The sequence below is a fragment of the Phaseolus vulgaris genome, chromosome 6 (assembly GCF_000499845.2).
Source record: "Phaseolus vulgaris cultivar G19833 chromosome 6, P. vulgaris v2.0, whole genome shotgun sequence".
NCBI classification, from domain to species: domain Eukaryota; kingdom Viridiplantae; phylum Streptophyta; class Magnoliopsida; order Fabales; family Fabaceae; genus Phaseolus; species Phaseolus vulgaris.
This window is the reverse complement of record NC_023754.2, coordinates 5,937,500-5,956,043: the sequence shown is the minus strand read 5'-3', so window position 1 is coordinate 5,956,043 and position 18,544 is coordinate 5,937,500. Positions and strand designations below refer to the sequence as shown.

The 18,544-nt window shown below is 39.1% G+C and overlaps 1 protein-coding gene across 1 annotated transcript; it reads left to right on the top strand.

Annotated features, from left to right (window-relative positions):
* The first annotated feature begins 766 nt into the window (after positions 1-766).
* LOC137833280 (uncharacterized) lies at positions 767-1,240 on the top strand. Its single transcript, XM_068641640.1, has one exon. The coding sequence runs from the start codon at positions 767-769 to the stop codon at positions 1,238-1,240; it is 474 nt and encodes a 157-aa protein (XP_068497741.1).
* The last annotated feature ends 17,304 nt before the right edge of the window (positions 1,241-18,544 follow it).

Genomic DNA, 18,544 nt, shown 5'->3' with positions numbered 1-18,544 from the left:
CAAGGACGTTCTCCCAGGAACCCTAAATGTGGGTAACAAAACAGAAGTAAACCCTAACTACAACCTATATAAAGGGTGGTAAGAACTCTAGCAAGGTACACCGTTTCTAAGACTGAAACTACTTTATTTACTTACTATTTCTTTGCCCCAGTATTGACTTGAGCGTCGGAGTGCGAACGACTGCCAAGGCGCCCTTTTGTCTCTACAGGTACAACGTTCTTCAACCAAAAGGAGGGTGTGAGAACGAGGAGACAGGCGGGGCCTGAAGTTGTCGTTGGAGTCAAACGACAACCAAGTCAACCGATGAGAACATTTGGTGCCCACTGTGGGGCCCGATAAAACTAGGTCCCACTCACAATCGTGTTAAGAGCCTACCAGCAATATGAGGAGTACGAGGCAAGGATTTGTTGCGCCCTTACGAAGGGAAAACATCTCTATGCAATAGCTCATGGAGACCATACACGCTCTTTTGGAGGCGATAGCAGCGTCCAGAGTCGACCAAGCTCGTTTCCAGGTTGATTTGGCCAGATTGCAAGCAAACAACGTAGAGCTGTGCAAAACCAATGAGGAACTGCGTAGAAATTTGCAGAACATAGGAGAACATATTGTGGATGAGCGAGCCCCACCGCTGCCAGTTAAGGCTCCACCCATGCTGTTCCCTCAGGTGATCATGGACACCGTGATACCAGCCACGTCCATGGGCCCGAAGGTCACCTTCACACGTGTAGAAGACCTAAAGGCTCATCTCACAGCGTTCCACACCTAGATGATGCTTTCAGGAGGTTCCGATGTTGTGTGCTGCAAGATATTTATGAGCACTTTGGCAGGCACAGTGTTGGACTGGTTCGTCAGTCTCCGTGACGGACACATTACTTCATTCGACCAATTCTCAACGATATTCAAAGAACAGTACCTGGTCAACAGGGCTCCTCTTCCGATCTCTTACGATCTCTTTGACGTAAAGCAATACCAGGGAGAGACCTTGAAAGAGTTCTTAAACAGGTTTAGGGTCCAAGTGGTAAGGCTACAGACCAAGGACGAAGCCATGACGGTGCACGCCTTCACCAAAGGAGTGCTACCAGGACCCTTCAGCGACTCGATGATAACATGTTGTCCTAAGACATTTTGCGAGATCAGGCATCGGGCTATGGCGCACATCGTCGCAGAAGATCGGGTCATAGAAAACGCGGTAGCGTTGGCCCTGTCCAACCTCAAGGGACCGGTCGATCTCAACCCATGAGGGTGCATGAGGCGACAACAGAGAAGAAAGACTCAGGAAAGCAGCAACCATAGGAGACAAGGAAGCCCCAGACCAAGGCACGAACGAGGGAAGACGCACCTCCCAGACACAACTTTCAAGTGGAACTTAAGGAGCTGATCGCTATTCCTAACATAGCGGAGAGGTTGAAGTCACCCCCCGAAGATTGACAAAAAGTCGGGGCCTAGCAAGAATGCTTGGTGCGAATTCCACCAAGACTATGGCCACGCCATACGCAACTGCTTGTCACTAGAATTGTGTGGGCTTACCACACTACTCCCCAGTCCACTACCAAGGAAACACCCTTTAGTATGGTGTATGGTTCGGACGCAATGATTCCTGTAGAGATCCAGAAGAACTCGCCACATTTCCAGAACTTCGTGGCTGAAGAGTCCATTGAAGAAAGAAAGGTGAACTTGGACCTACTGGATGAAGTAAGGGAGGAAGCAAGAATCAAGGCTGAAGCCTTGAAGAGAATGGTGGAGTACAAGTACAGCTCCAAGCTGAGACCTCGGCAGTTTCAGGTCGCTGACCTGGTGATGAGGAAGGCCCACCCATACTAGCTAGAGCACAAGTTGTCTCCCAAGTGGACTGGTCCCTTCAGGGTGACAGAGGCTCTTAAGAATGGAGCATACAGGCTAGAGACTTTAGAAGGTGGAGCGATCCCTCGTACATGGAACGCAACCAACCTTAAGTTTTATTTCAGTTGACTTATTGCATTGTACACAGTTTTAAGGGACACTCTTTTTCCCTTCAAGGGTTTTTTAACGAGGTCACCCAATAAAATTTCAGTTATTCAGTTAAAGATTTTTCAAGTATTGTGTACAATACAGTTAATGAACCTCTCTCTTGGGTTAGAAGTCTCAAGATTGGGAACAATAGGGTTTTTCGTGAACCTCCCTCTTGAGTGAGAACGCCAAGGTCGAGAACAGTATGGTTCGCCAGCTAAATCCTCCCTTGCCCTCATGGAGCAAGGTCGAGGTCAGTAATGAACCTCTCTCTTGGGTAAGAAGTCTCAAGAACGGGAACAGTAGGGTTTTTCGTTAACTTCCCTCTTGACTGAGACCGCCAAGGTCGAGAACAGTATGGTTCAATCCTCCTTCGCCCATATGAGCAAGGTCGAGGTCAGTAATGAACCTCTCCCTTGGGTTAAAAGTCTCAAGATTGGGAACAACATGGTTTTTCGTGAACCTCCCTCTTGACTGAAAATGCCAAGGTCGAGCCAACATAGTTCAACAGTTAAATCTTCTCTTGCCCTCAGGGGGCAAGGACGAAGTTAGCAGGCAAACTCTCCCTCATCTTGGAAGGCAAGGTCGAAAAACAACAAGAGTTTTCCCTATATGACAAAGATAGGGCCAGTTAAGAGTTTGTACGCACATCACCAGTACCTTAAAACATTGAAGATTGGTAGAAGGAGAAGCAGGTGGGAAGAAGCTTGCTACTTAAGGTGAAAATACTCGCTAAAGGTGTGGTCAGTAAAGCTAGTGCAAGACATGGCAGATAACAACCAACACAAAAAAGCAGGAAGTAAATTTCATAGATAAAAATATATACAAGTTATTTGTTCTCTAAGCTAAAAAAAAAAGTACAGGAAGGGAGAAGTCACTCAGTATCGATCAGCTGCCTATCAATGACTCTCTTTCTAACACCGGTTTGAGTGAGATCTACCCCAGGATGCACGCAGGCAACCTGGGCCATGGCGTCCTGAAACCCCGCTCCATAAGCATTAACATCGTCATTGGTGAGCTCCTCCTTAGTCTGGTTGAAGAGTTAGTCCTTGCGGGCTACCTCTCCCATCAGTTGGCCAAGCTGTACCTCCTGCTGAGTCGCCCTCTCCTCGAGTCTGGCCATCTTAGCCTACGACTCCTCAGCTTTTTCCTACAAGTCAATAGCCTCTTTTCGGAGATCCAAGATCTTAGCATGGGCGCTCAACGTCTCTTGGGACTTCTCAAATAGAAGCTTCTTGGTCTCTTTGTCAGTTTGGCGAAGGGAAGACACCTCCAGATACAAGGTAGTTTCACACTGAGAGAGATTCTTGATCTGAAGGGCATCTTGACCTGCAGCCTCCCTCAACTTTTTCACCTCAGTCTGCAAGCCTTGCACCTTGGTAATAGCAAGGTTGGACGCGATGAGGAACTCCCCTGGCCTTTGGCTGCACGACCTTGCTGGGAGTCCTCACCTAGGCTCTCCACCACCTCCCAGTTTTGGAAGCACTTGAGAGACTACTAGAGGAAGGCGGGCAGATCAATAGCAGGAGGCATGCCGTGATCACCTTCAGGGGTGCTCTCTCCCCGCCTTTGAGCACCACGAGGTCGCGGGGGGAGGAGGTGCTGAGAGAGTTTTCTACGAAGGAGGGAGTGCCACAATCTGAAGCTGAGTGCGATGGAGCCACGACACCGGGTGCTCTTTTCCTCTTGAAGAAGGTATCCTCGTCTTCGGAGGCAGCAACCTCCACTACCCCTTTCTGCCTATGATCGATAGGGGCTGGATCAGGAGAGATTGGAGCAGAGGTAGCAGCAGGAGGGGTGCCCATAGGAGTTGAGGCACCGACATGGGCAAGAGCAATCTTACGTCGAGAGACCAACTCAGCCAATTTCCTCCTCTTCTCTGTATTAAGTACCATATCTGCGCAAGAAAGTGATAATACATGAGAATCTAAGCCAACAGAGCATACAAGCTAAGACAGGTAAAGGCATAAACAAATACGAATATGGGCTTTCAGAAATTTGGGGTGGTACTCATTTTTTATCAAGTCAACAGTGTTGAACACCACCCCTAGGCTGGTGAGGAAGCTGCACACCTCACGATCAAGTGGGCTCAAGTCCTCCAGGCTTCTTGGCTTCTTGAGCCCTGGTTTTTCCACCTAGTAGAGTGGGAACCCGTCCAGCAAGGTAAGATCATGCTTGCTGCAACATATTTTAAAGAACTTCTTCTTGAAGCCTTTGTAGGACTGCTGGAAGAGAGTTAGAAGAACTCTCCCCGCCACCCCGTTGAAGCTCATCCACAGCCTCTTACCAGGGTTTTTCACCTCGAAGAAGAAGAGGAAAACATCCACTGATGGCGTATGGCCAAAATGGTTGTAGAGGATAGCAAAGGCCCGCACAAAGGCACAACTGTTGGGATGCAGCTAAGCAGGGTCCACGTTCACCTCAATTAGGAGCGCGCACTTAAACCCCGTGCATGGCAAGCGAAGCTTGATCCACTTGAAGACAATGGCGTACATAAAGAAGAAAGGTTCCCCAGGGCTCGCGCGGCCGTCAACACACACAGGCTCACCCTCCTTGTAAGGTAGAACCTTCACGTATATGTCGAGCTCCCTCCCGAAGATGCGGAACTTCTCGTCAGATTTGCTTTCCTTGTACGTATCAATAGCTTTAAAGGAAGTAATTTGGGAAGTTTCCGCTAGGAGGTCATTAGGAGCCCAACGATAGAAGGCTTTGTAGTCGACAGGAGGATGAGGGTTTGGTGTAACTTTGGTTCGAGCCATCTCGATAAGAAAGCTAATGAGGGAGAAGAGAAAGGAAGAAGAAAAATGAAGGCTTAGAAGAAGAAGATAGGTGTGACTCAGTAGTCCAGAAAAGAAGAGACTAAAAAATGAAGAACAGAGAAAACATAAAATACAGAAAACATAAACAGTCCCAGAACAGTTATAGCATGATATGAGCATCGGAATCATAAAGCAAGAGTGATCATGAAGCAAAAAGCGTACCTTTGAATAAATTAGGGTTCGGAGGATGAGGTATTCAAAGAGGAAGAGAGAGCGTTTCGAGAGTAAGAAATGTTTGGGAAATGCTTAAGTGAAGTAATGAAACAGTGAAGGGAGCGTAGGGGTTTAAGGGTTTGAACATATACGAGACTGAGGCGCTTGTGTACAGGCCAGACCTCGGTTATCAGCCTAAGAGAAAGACATCGGACATCAGACATTGGTGACCTGATAGCAATGGTGGGCCACGCAGGCTGGGTCTCACAAGCAGTAGGAGTTGACATGAAGTCAACACCCAGAAAAAGACCTAAGTCACGAGAGGATCATGCATGGGGTGTGTATGGTACATTTGGGTACGGCACAAGCAAGTGTTCCTTGGAGGCACTGAGGCCCGTTAAGGTTAGGGTTTCCAAGGAACAATTGCATGCATGGCACGTTAATACTCAGGGCACCCATAGAACAGATTGCCATGCAACAATGGTGCATGAGTTGGTACCTTGGCGGCCATACTGTTAGTCGTTGCACTCCAGTAAAGGGAAGTCTTATGTGCCAGATTACGCTAAGATTGTGTAATAGTGGCGCAAGGACGTTCTCCCAGGAACCCTAGATGTGGGTAACAAAACAGAAGTAAACCCTAGCTACAATCTATATAAAGGGTGGTAAGAACCCTAGCAAGGTACATCGTTTCTAAGACTGAAACTACTTTATTTACTTATTGTTTCTTTGCCCCAGTATTGACTTGAGCGTCAGAGTGAAAACGATCGTCAGGGCGCCCTTTTGTCTCTACAGGTACAATGTTCTTCAACCAAGAGGAGTATGTGAGAAGGAGGAGACAGGCGGGGTCTGAAGCTGTCATTGGAGTCAAACGACAACCAAGTCAACCGACGAGAACAATAGTTTTATGAACAACTCTATTATATGCAAACTCAATATGAGGAAAGTACGCATCCCAAGATTTGTGGTTTCCTTTCATGATTGACCTAAGCATAATTGAAAGAGATCTATTTACAACTTCAATTTTTCCATTCATTTGAGGATGAAAATAAGTTTCAACTTAGTTCCTAGACTTTCCCAGAGAGTTCTCCAAAATGGCCAACAAATTTAGGATCTCTATTCGAAACTATGGTCTTAGGCAAACCATGAAGTCTTAACACTTCTCTAAAGAGGAGTCTAGAGATGTTATTAGCATCATCCACTTTATGGCAGGGTATAAAATGACCCATCTTGCTAAACCTGTCCATTACCACAAAGATGGAATCAAAACCTCTTTATGTCCTAGGAAGTCTTAATATCAAATCCATGTTTATATCTTCCCAATGAGGACTTGCAAAAGGTAAAGGAGTGTAAAGTCCACGAGGCATTGTCTTATACTTAGCTTTTAAACATGAAATTGCATCTGTGACAATGTCTTTGAACTTCTTTCCTCATGTTTGGCCAAAAGAATTTTCCTTTTAAAAGCTCAAGAGTTTTATCTACTATAAAATGGCCCATGAGTCCCCTTTCATGTGATTCTTTTACAAGGATTTTTCTATGTGTTCCTTGAGGTATGCAAAGTTTTCCTTCTTAAAATAAGTACTCCTCATACACATAAAAACCTCCTTCTGCTATATGTTGCCACTTAGCAAAAATGGGTGCAAATCATGATCTTCTTTATAAAGTTCAGGTATTTTTTCAAATCCAAGAATTTGGGCTCCAAGTTTAGAAAAGAGGGCATGTCTCCTAGATAGAGCATCCACCACAATATTTGTATTGCCCTTCTTGTATTTGATATCATATGGAAATTTCTCAAGAATTCCATCCACTTTGCATATCTTTTGTTCAACTTGTGTTGACCCTTCAAATATTTCAAAGACTCATGATCACTATGTATGAGAAATTCTTTTAAGACTAGATAGTGTTCCCAAGTCTACAAGGCCATCACAAGTGCATACAACTATTTGTCATAGGTGGGGTAATTGAGGGCTGCACCATGAAGTTTTTCACTAAAGTATGCAATTGGGTGCCCACCTTGCAACAAAACAAAACCTATTCCTACTCCCAATGCATCACACTCTAGCTCAAAAGTTTTTGAAAAGTTTGGTAAAGCTAGAATGGGTGCATTAGTGAGTTGAGCTTTCAACCTTTGAAAGGCTTGCTCATTCTTCTCCGTCCAACAAAATGGAGTGTCTTTCTTCATTAACTCATTGAGTGGTGAAGCTAGACTTGAGAAGTTAGGAACAAATCTTCTATAAAAACTTGTTAAATTATGGAAGCTCCTAACATCTCTTACATTTTGTGGTGTTGGCCACTCTTATTAAGAACCTAAAAAAACTATACTATCTACACAAAAGTACATTTTTCTACATTAGCGAACAAATTATTATTCCTAAAGACCAAAAGAACCTCCCTAAGGTGACTTAGGTGGGACTCTAGACTTTGACTATATACTAATATATCATCAAAATAAACTACATATTTACCTATGGAATCCCTAAGGACATTATTCATAAGCCTCATGAAAGTGCTAGGTGCATTAGTGAGTCCAAAAGGCATCACTAACCACTCATATAGCCCAAATTTGATCTTAAAAGCAGTTTTCCACTCATCACCCTCTTTTATTCTTATTTGTTGGTATTTGCTTTTGGGATCAATCTTGAAAAATATAGTGGACCCATGCAATTCATCAAGCATGTCATCAAGTCTAGGAATTGGATGCCTATATTCGATGGTGATGTTATTGATGACTCTATAATCACAACACATTCTCCACTTGCCATCTTTCTTAGGCACCAACAAAACAGGTACATCACAAGGACTTAGACTCTTTTGAACCCAGCCCTTCTCCAACAATTCCTGAACTTGTGATTCTATTTCCTTAAGATTAGTTCTATAAGTTGGTCTATTTGGTAGACTAGCTCTCGGAACTAAATCTATTTGGTGTCTTATACCCCTAAAAGGTGGAAGTCCAATGGGTCCTTCCTTAGGGAATACATCACCAATTCCTTTATAAGATTTTTGACTTTTTGAGGTAGATCACAAACTTCAAAAAGTATGGCAGTGCATGCAAGTGCTCCTTTACACAGCAGGAGGCCTGAAGGTTGTTCAGATAGAAGTATCTTTTTAACTTTATTTTTTCAAATTTTTGTTCTATTCGAATGACCTTGTGGGAAGGAACACTCTTCTCTACGCCTCAACTTTGTCTTTTAGGACTTTCTCTTGATTTTCTAATATTGTTTTTCTCATTTTCTCTCTTTTGTTTGATTTGTACTTGGTCCTTTACCACTTGTGAAGTTGTTAAAGGATAAAGTACAAACTTTTTTTCCCTATGGGTAAAAGTAATCTCGTTGGTAAATTGTCATGGTCTTCCCAATAAGATGTGACAGGCTTTCATCAGTACTACATCACATAAAATTTCTTCTTTTTAATTCCCCACAAAAAGATTGACTTTTACTCGCTTATCTACAGTTAAGTTCCCATCTTCATTCGGCCATTGAAGTTTGTAAGGTTTTGGGTGGGGTATAACTTGTAGATCAAGCTTTTCAACCAACCTAGTGCTACAACAATTGCTGCAAGATCCACTATCCACAATGAGAGAACAAATGTTTTCGAAAACTTTACATCTTGTGTGAAAGATGTTCTCTCTTTGTGTTTCATGGTTCATGCTAACTTGATTGATGAGGGTTCTTCTTATCATCAATAATTCCCCCTCAATTTTCTCTTTTTCTTCTCCCCTACTAGACTCATCATCTTGGTAGTTATATTCATCCCTCCCTCTTAAGATCATTGTTCTGCTATTTGGGCATTGGGATGCTATGTGACCTCTACTGATGGTGTTGCCTTCACGAATGATTAGATTTCCTTGGAATTTTGTTGGAGTTGGAGGAAGCTTGATGAAGGAGATAGAACAAGGATGGCTCCAATGGAGCTATGGTTTACTTGAAGGTGCATGAGAAGTAGGGAGAGTGATTGGTTGGGCCATATCACTTGGAGAGGTGAAGAAGAAGATCAAGGTGTCTATCTTGGAGAGTCTAGACATGGGAATGAGAAAGCTTGCAAACTTGGGCATCAATTCACTCATATATTGATCTTAATAATTCATGAGCCAGGCACCTCAATTTATAGGAGAGAAGGTTGAACATTTTGGAACCAAAATTTGAAAATTCAAAATAAAACTCTCCAATGAGAAGGTGCCATGTGGAGTCATGCTTTCCATGTTGAACTCACACCTTCCATGCTAAATCCGCTCCAATTTCAGGCTGCCATGTGGACGTCCATGTGCTCCATGCCAAGGTAATTTTCTTCCAATAATATACCCTAGGCATTTTAGGGTTACATTGGGCTCAAAGAAGTCCAATTGTTACCCTAACTAGTCACTTTTAACCCTAACTAGACCTATTTTACTATTGGCCCAAATACAAGCCCAAAAATGTATGCTACCTGGCCCAAATATTTGGTCCAATTATCTTATGCTACTAGGCCCAATACATGGCCCATGAAATTCTAAACAACTTTATACAATTTATTTAAGTTAAAGTTTGGCTAAAATATAATGTTGACTAGTCAGTCGAAACTCAATCTTCTTGTGTTCTTCTTACCAAAGCTCTAGTTTATGTTTTGATGAGTTAGAGGTCTTCTTGGATATGTTTCTACATTCCTTCTTAGATTTGTCCTCATGATTGGGCCTACAAAAATAAAGAAAAGCCCAATTAGACCCATATTTGCAAATAATTCCATAAACAACCTCTAAGTCTTCATCCTCCTTATTATTTGGTTGTGTGAGGCTGAGGGCTCAGCCATCATCTACCAAGACACTTAAAGCATTGTATGTCTCTAATGCAGTTTGTGGGGTAGACACATCTTTTCCTAAACTTTTGGGAGTTTCTTTGGATTTATCTTTTGAGAAACTATCCTCCCTTTCTTTTTTGTACTATTTATTGGGGTAAGAGTTAGAGTAAGAACTATCCTTGCGACTTGACCCTTTTCTCAAAATTTGTTTTTCAACTTTTATGCAAAGTTGGATCAAGTCATTCAAGTCCATCTAAGGCAAGAGTTCCACTTTATCTCTTATCTCAAGATTGAGACCACTAAGGAACCTAGCTATGGTGGTGGTTTCTTCCTCCTTAATAAAGGTTATCATCATGTAAAGCTCCATCATTTGCCTATATTCTTCTACACTCATGTTCTTTTGTTCAAGTCTTTGGAGCTTGTCCATCAGCTCCCTATTGTAGTAAGAAGGAATATGGTGGCATCTCAAGGCTCCCCTAAGGTCATTCCAATATTCTATGGGAGGGTCCTTGTGGAGAAGCCTATCTCTCTCTAGGGTTGTCCATCAATACATAGCATTTTTTGAAATCTTAAAGTGGCTAAGGGTACCTTCCTTTCCTCACTTACATGATGGCAAGCAAAAAATTGTTCGACTTTCATTTCCCAATCTAAGGAAGTTTCAACATTTTCCTTCCCATAAAAATAAGGTAGGTCTACCATAGTATTTTTTTTGGTTGGCTTTCTCTTCTAGTTCTTTTATGTGATAAAAGTAATTTCCAAAGAGAAAGATAGATGGATTGAAGTAGGTAATTTCCCAGGAAAGGGAGGTGGATCACTAGGATCTCTTAAGTACCAAGCCTTTCCTTGCCAGATACTATCCCACAACACTTTCACAAACCTTTCTCTAAGCAATTTACTTATAGCATAATCAAAGATGAAAAAAAAAAAATTAATGCAAGAAGTATGCAAAGCAATAAAAGACACAATTCCTATCTAGAAAGCTTTTAAACTAGGCATTTCCTAAGGTAAGGCTTCTTGGAACTTTGAACCTTGAAGACACACTCACCGACTAAGACGAATTTAATCCACTAACTAATCAAAGTCTTGCAAATTTCAACTCAAAGAAATACAAAGAAAATTAGGCCAACAAATTTTATGCACAAAAAATTAAAATGCTTATTCTATGCAATCATGCACTTGTAGCTCCTTTTGGTGTTTTGTGTATGTTTTTGTATGAGATTATTATGGTCCCTTGCTTTTCCTATTTAGGATATTCAACCTTAGGTATTCTATTTTTTCCTCTTTAGTGATGTAGCTTGCACAAAAAAATTTCACCTCCACAACTCACCAAACCAATTAGGTCACTTCCACCAAGAGAGGTCAAACAATTTCAAAGCAACAAAACTCAAATTTTAAAAATAAGGACTACTGCAAATGGAGTTGGTAATTGACATGACTTGAAAGAGTGTTCAAGAAATTGACAAGCAAACAATTAAAGCTCGTAAGAAAAGGTAGCACGCAAATTGAAACCTGGAGAATGGAACTAGAATAGATGAATAAAACTAAAATAGCACTACAGAATTTTTGTGTAAAAATTTTCTCAACTTGTCGAATTTATGCTGGACAGATTACTTCAAATTTAACTTTGAAATTTTAACCACAGAAACTTCAATTTTTGAGCTCAAATTAGGAGCTAGAATTTCACAAAAACGATGCGCCAAATAATTGCAATAATTTTTTCAAATTCAGTGCTAATACAAATTTTCCAGAGTCTGATTTTTTTACACTATGTCCGTTGTTCATTTGTCAATTTTTTCTAGTTTGAATTTTGATGTACTTATTTTTTCAATTTTTATTAACATATCAAACTGCTCAAATCTAGAATGTCATAATTTTTCACAAACACAATTAATTTTGATAAACGTTTTTAGCCAACAATAAACTATGAAACAGGGAAAATCATAAACATGAATTAAAAACAACATTGGAAACTTCAAAAGCATAATGGAATTGAATGGAAATTGCACTTGTATGGAACTAACAACAAGTATGAACTCAAATCTGGAAAAATTAAAATGCACCAAAGCTCAAATTCATAATATAACTTGTACTTAAATTAAAAACAAGCAATTAAAATTAACAACAAAAGTACTACATGGAATTGATGGCAATTTTGGATGTACATGACATTGACAATACTTGAATGGATTCAAAAATTAAAATGACTCAACCACAGCTAATTTTCACTTATTGAAATGTCAAGACGACTCAAATAAAATAAAAACAAAAAACATACTCAATAGGAACCTAAAACAAACTAAAAACCGAATTGCTCAAGAACAATTGAACAAAAATAACCGAATAGAAATTTTAAAACAACAACATAACATGAAAATGAAATCAAAACAACAAGATAATTAAGAAACAATTGATGAACCACATTGAAATGAAGAATACACAAGAATTAAATGAAGAGAAGGCGTTTATCTCTTGAAGAACCAACACTCTAGATACCAAATGATGGTGTTGCCTTCATGATGTGAGTTGATTTTAGATGATTCCATTTTAGATATGGCACTTGACTTAAGATTGAGATTTTTATCAATTATATGGTGAGAATCCAAAGAAGATCCCCACTGGACACGAACTTAACCAAGTGGTTAAATAAGTGTGAATGTTCACTTCTATACATGTTCACAAACATGATGGAAACTGAATTGACAATGGAGGAAAATAAGAACATAGAACGCAAAGATAATGAAGTAGTGAAAAAATGGAAAAGATGAGGGAAGGAAATGCTTATGTGATGGATACAGAATGGATCACGCCACTTGTAGTGTGGTTTTCCTCCAAGATAAGTGTTGATAGCCGTCACTTGAGAGCTCTCAAATAACTCAAGATGAGACCTAATGCTAAGAGGAAACAAGCCTCGCAAACACCTCACACAAATTGTGCAGAGTCACTTTTCTATTCAAATTCAACATAAAAATACAAGTAGGAAGGCACCCTATTTATAGGAGATGGTTCCTTGAAAAACAAGAAAGGTAGGATGGTAATTGTGTGAGGGGCTGCCTTTAGGGTTTGACTAAGTTAAAACCACACCTTAGACCACTTCTTCTAGAAACTAGGTAAAAAACAAGCTAAAATCATAACTACACCCCCTTATTATGCTAAAGGCACCTATTCTAGCCTATCTTACTATTTGGACTCCTAAAGTGAGTCCAATTTATTTATAACTTGTTTTATTCTTAAGAAGAACAGAAGGAACAACATTTGATGTTTTGGTCTTTGCCCATTTCTCCTTCTAGTGAGGTCTGCTAGATCCTTGGTGGGGTCTTCACTTGAAAGTTTAGATGACTTCTCATAATGTGAATGGTAATTTGAGTCCTTGATCATCTTCTTGTTGGCTTGGATTGTATCACTTCATTACCGATTGGAATCCTTGGATTGTTGAGATGATTGGCAGAAGCTAATGGATGAAATTGAAAAGGATGGGTCCAATGTAGCTATGGTTTCCTTAAAGGTGCATGAGAGGTAGGGAAAGTGATTGGTTGGGCCATATCACTTGGAGAGGTGAAGAAAAAGATCAAGGTGTCTATCCTAGAGAGTTCTAGACAAGAAAGTGAGAAAGCTTGCAAACTTGGGCAGCAATTCACTTATATATTGATCTGGCAAAAATGAGAGCCAAGCACCTCATTATATAGTGAGAGATCTGATCAATGTTACAAGGAAATGGGTGGAAAAATTCAAAATAAATAGGTTTGAAATTGGCGCCTATTTCGAGTCACCTTGCAAGCATGACCAAGGTGTTCTTCATGTGACTCTCTTTAGGTTAATGATCGGCCTAGGTTAATTTAGGAGTTTTCTAGAAACCCTAATTTAACCTATGTTAGTTTTTAAATGCCTAATTTAACCCTAATTACAATAATTACAAGTAAAATTCCTATTTTACTATTAGCAAGAAAATAAACTCTACTCTAGAAATTCTACACTAGGTTATGGCCTTTTTGAACATGTATAGAAGGGTGTCTCTGCCCTCAGTAGCAGAGTCTCAATCTTCTTGAATCTTCCTTGCTATGGACATAGTGGTTGGGCCTAAGCTTGGCCTTCTTCCATCACCTCACTTCAATTTTCCTCCTTTAATTGTTGGTGCTCGATTAGGGTTGACCTGTAAAAGGTACTCCAACGATCAAGTAAGTACTCTGCATTAAGAGTGTACAATGAAAACTAACTAAAGCGTACCTCACTCCTCTATAGAAGGTTTATTTATAGTGTTTAGTCATATTTGTTGTGATGGACTGAATCTATCAAATATTAGGTTTGAATGATTTCTAGGGTATTCCCTGATTTATAAAGAGGTATATTTTGAGAATATCTTTAATAAATCAATATCTTCACTAAATCAGTTTAACTATTTTCTCGGAAGTGTCGTCCGTATTCAGTAATTAAATTTATTTTGATACGGTCGATCGGTCAGTCACAAAGATCAAGTCACTGGCTCGTCTTGTACCGACTGGTACAACTGTAATAAATAATACACATGATAATTGTGCCTATCAAACCTTGTTTTGGATACCAATGATAATATTTCATATAGAACTGAAACTAAATTTGAGAATTAAAAGGTGAAGGATTGGAATTGATAAAAAATTAAGAATTGAAAACATTATGATGAATAATTATGTAATAAGCAATATACATGATAATCACACAATTAAAACCTTGTTTTGGATACCAAATGATAAATTCAATATAGAATTGAAACTTAAATTTAAGAATTAAAAGGTTAAGGATTACAATGAGTTAAAAAATTGAGAATTAAAAACAAAACAAAAGAAGCCTTAAAAAATTAGAAGAACCATAAACTAAGTTGGATAAATCTAAAAATGATTATTATAAATATTAGTAAATTCTTGATAATATCATAAGATTAAAGAACAAGAACCTAATAGAAAGATATTTCTCATTATTTTGTCAAATCAGTATGTTGTGAATTTCAAAATGTTTAAATAAAATAAAAGAAAATATATTAAAAGTTAAACTAATTTATTCCAAATAATTAAGTATTAAGTTCAAATCTCAACTCCAAACACTATACTAATAATTTTATTTAGCTCTCTAAACAAATTAAACATGTTACTCTTCTAAATGCCTTTATTTTAAAATATTAAAGATTGAATGACCAATTTTCATAATTAAAATAACTCTTAAAAAGTTATATCTAACAAGAGTCAAATAGGATTAGTAATATAATTTTAAAATTGATTTTTGTTTGTAATTCAAATTTTACAAATTTTTAATAAGTAAACCATTGGAATGAGTCTTTACAAATATTTTTATAAGTAATAAACAAAATTTTAGTATAAACTTCATCATAATATTATAAAGACAATATAAAATATTAATATCCTAAAAACTTGTTTATCACGTAAAAAAATTAACAATGACATATTTAACTCGTATAATAATAAAAAGACGAAACAATTGACTTTTATGGATGATGGACATTTAACTTTAGAAGGTATAAATGGATGTTTGAACAAATATGGTCTGAGAATGAGTGGGAAGTTTCTTTTAACGTTGAGATAATTTTGGAAGCTGCTGCGTGGACGGCTTCACTAATGGGTAAATATATCCCAAACAATTAAACATGACAAAAGAGGACCACGCCACCAGAAAGTGCATACACTTTAATGTGCACGTGAGGTGTTTCAGACTACTACGAAGGGAAAAAAAATGTGTTTTTGTATTTGTAATCTCCGTCAAATTTAGTTTTAATTATAAAATATAAATTTTATTTTTTAAAGATAAATCTGGAACATAAATAATATATTTTCGAAAAGGAATTCTAAAAAATAAAATGACTTAATCACTCTTTTAAGTCTTTATATTAAAGACTAAATCAATTTCATTTTCAAGATTTTAAAAAATTAATGTGGTCATACATTTTTAAAATCGTTAGGATTAATTACTGCATCTGAGGTATTGTCTGTTTGGAAGGTTGATGCTCCGTCATGATCGATGTCTAAGAGGAATGGATTCCTATTAGCTGAGGGGCTTGGGATACATTTTCGTTCTCACAGATGGTCACACTATTCCGACCTCAAGTCCGAGAGATACTATCCCTAGTGTCAATCACCACATTTGAGGTATTGTCCATTTTGAAGGTCAATGCTCCATCATGGTTTTGTCCTTAAAAGGCGCCTCAGTAGGTTGGAGGAAAAAAGAGTATATAAACTGCTTTTGGCCTCGACTCCTAAACGATGTAGGACTATATTGACGGTACCGGAACAGGTTCGACTTGGTCCCAATTTTTTCAAAAAAGTTTAATGTAGTCCAAACATTTTAAAAATAATTCAATATGATGTCTAAACTTTTTTTCTAAAACCATTCAATGTGGTAGCATATAATTTAATGTGGAATGACATGATTATTTAGATAGATTTGTTTTAATGATGATAAATTAAAGAAGAAATCACAATAAATAAATTTAAAACATTTTAAACTTTTTTAAAATCTCGAAAATAAATTGACTTTTGACCTTTAATATAGAAACTAAAAAGATGATTAAGTCAAACAAAATCTAAAATCATATTTTATGAAATAGGTTCTTGTTCTCACCAATTGACCTCGGGTTGACTGAATGGTCAGGCTCCGCTTCTAGTTTGCCTTCTCTTGGAGCACTGGAACAACGTCCGGCTGAGACAGAGTGGGCTCTACCTGTTGATCACACTCCGACGATCAAATCAGTGAGAGCATACAAAATAATAATTAGTTTCAATCTCTAGTACTTAGAAACAACATACCTTTTTCGGGGGTCTCAAGCTCCTTTTATAGTTATCCCTTTAACAGTTTTTACCCACGAGAATATAATTTAATCATAACAAAACAACCACCTGCTCACGTGCACCTCTTATCTTCTGGTGCTAACAACACGAAAACATTTTGTTTTACATGTGCACCATCACTCTCGGGTGCTAACTATTTTATTCCCAACAACTTTGACTTATATTTAATTAACAACTTATATATTCATTAATATATATTCAACTACCAACTTTTATATTAACATATAGCCAAACTTAATATTTTCTCTACTTTAATTACCCTTCACCGTGCTTACCATTAAAATTGGGTTGGGCTCATGACCGTCCTTTGGGCCCAAAACCGAGCCGACAATGCTCAAATGCTTGGACCGAGGTCCCGATCACTCCTGTCCAGTACACAAGCCCCCCAGGCTCAAGCTGAGCTTGACTTGGTGAAGCATAACTACCGAAGCATCCCTAACAAGACATCTCACTACACTAAATCGGAGATGTCCATGTGGCACACTCATCAACAGGCAAGAAGAATTGTCGCTTCATTTCCCTCTTTAAACATCAAAAAACCCATTTCTCCACTTACTCTTCACGTAACCCTCATTCCTCACAACTCTTTGCATTCTCAAACCTCTCTCACACCAAAGAACACTTTCTTCACACTTTTTCTTTCAACCAGCCATATCACCAGGTATTTCCCTTCTGTCAATCTTTATTGTCGAATACTTACTCAACTTACTGATTGCATTGTCTGAACTGGATTTTCTTTCAATTTTCTTTCTTTATATGAATTGTACTTTCCTTTGGGTTCATTTTCTTTGCCCTGAATTGTGCTTGTTCCTGGTTTGTGTTTGTGTTCTAGATATAACTACAATGGATTACAATGCCATGTACCCCTTCTGGACGGGTTTTCTTTATACTAGACCCCTAAACCAAGATTCGAGAGTGCTCGGTGCCTGGACGACTTGTCCCCACAAAAGCAGGGAGTATGCGAATTCTTAGCGCTGAAGGTTGTTTTTGACACTTCCTTCCTCTTGAACAAAGAGTACTTACCTGGTGTTTTGAAAGCCTACATTCGTACTCCTCGTTACCCACCTTTGGTAACATAAAATCCATTATTGTGCTTAACCACTTACTTGTTTTCTTCTGCAGAAAGGATGTTGTCCGGCATCGGCAAATCGGAGATGGTTGAACGTATCAGAAAAATGAGAGCTACTACCAGCCTAATCAAGGATTCTCTAGCTCAAAAAAGGAATGCTATGATCGAGGACGCTCCACTCCATCCGATGAGGACGAGCACACCAACTCGAACCTTGTTTTTAAGAGAAAAAGACGAGAAGTCGCTCCCTCCACTGAACAATCCAACTCGAATGGTCGAACTCCACATCAGGAGGTCATCACTATCCAAGAGGCTGAAGGCTCCCAGAGGAAGAGCTTATGGGATGCTGATTTCGACGCTCTCGCTCACAGCAAAGCCTCCTTTCTTATTCCCAAAGACAAAGTCAGGCTATCTGTTCAAGGTGAAGACCTTCTCTGTCGCGACTCCTTGAAGTTATTCAGTCAAGCATTTGCCTTGGCTTGCTTGGCTGACGACAAAGCTGAAGATTGCCAAGCGCTGAAGCACAAAGGTCCAAGAAGATGTTGGAGTTGTGCATAGGGATGGACTACCTCAAAACAGAGAACAACCAACTCAAATACTTGCGCTAGAAATAGAGAGGAAAAAATTGTTGGCCGAGATAGAGAATTTGAAGAAGGAGATGGCACACAAGGAAGAAAATGCCACCAAGACAATTGAAGCCCTCAAAGATGATGTTACCCAATCCTTCTTGGCGGGCTTTGAAACAGCCTTGGAACAAGCCACTGTAGTGCACCCAACTCTTGACCTCTCTGCCTTAGACCTGGGTAAGACCATGGTTGACGGCCAATTAAGGGAGGAGTAATTTAAACATTCAGTGGTCTGTAATATGCTAACTTTCCTTGCCATTTGAACACTTTGTATTTTTATCAGTATTTTTACTTATT

Excerpts from the sequence above, each read along its gene's own strand:
- LOC137833280 (XM_068641640.1), top strand. The coding sequence starts at position 767 with ATGATGCTTTCAGGAGGTTCCGATGTTGTGTGCTGCAAGATATTTATG.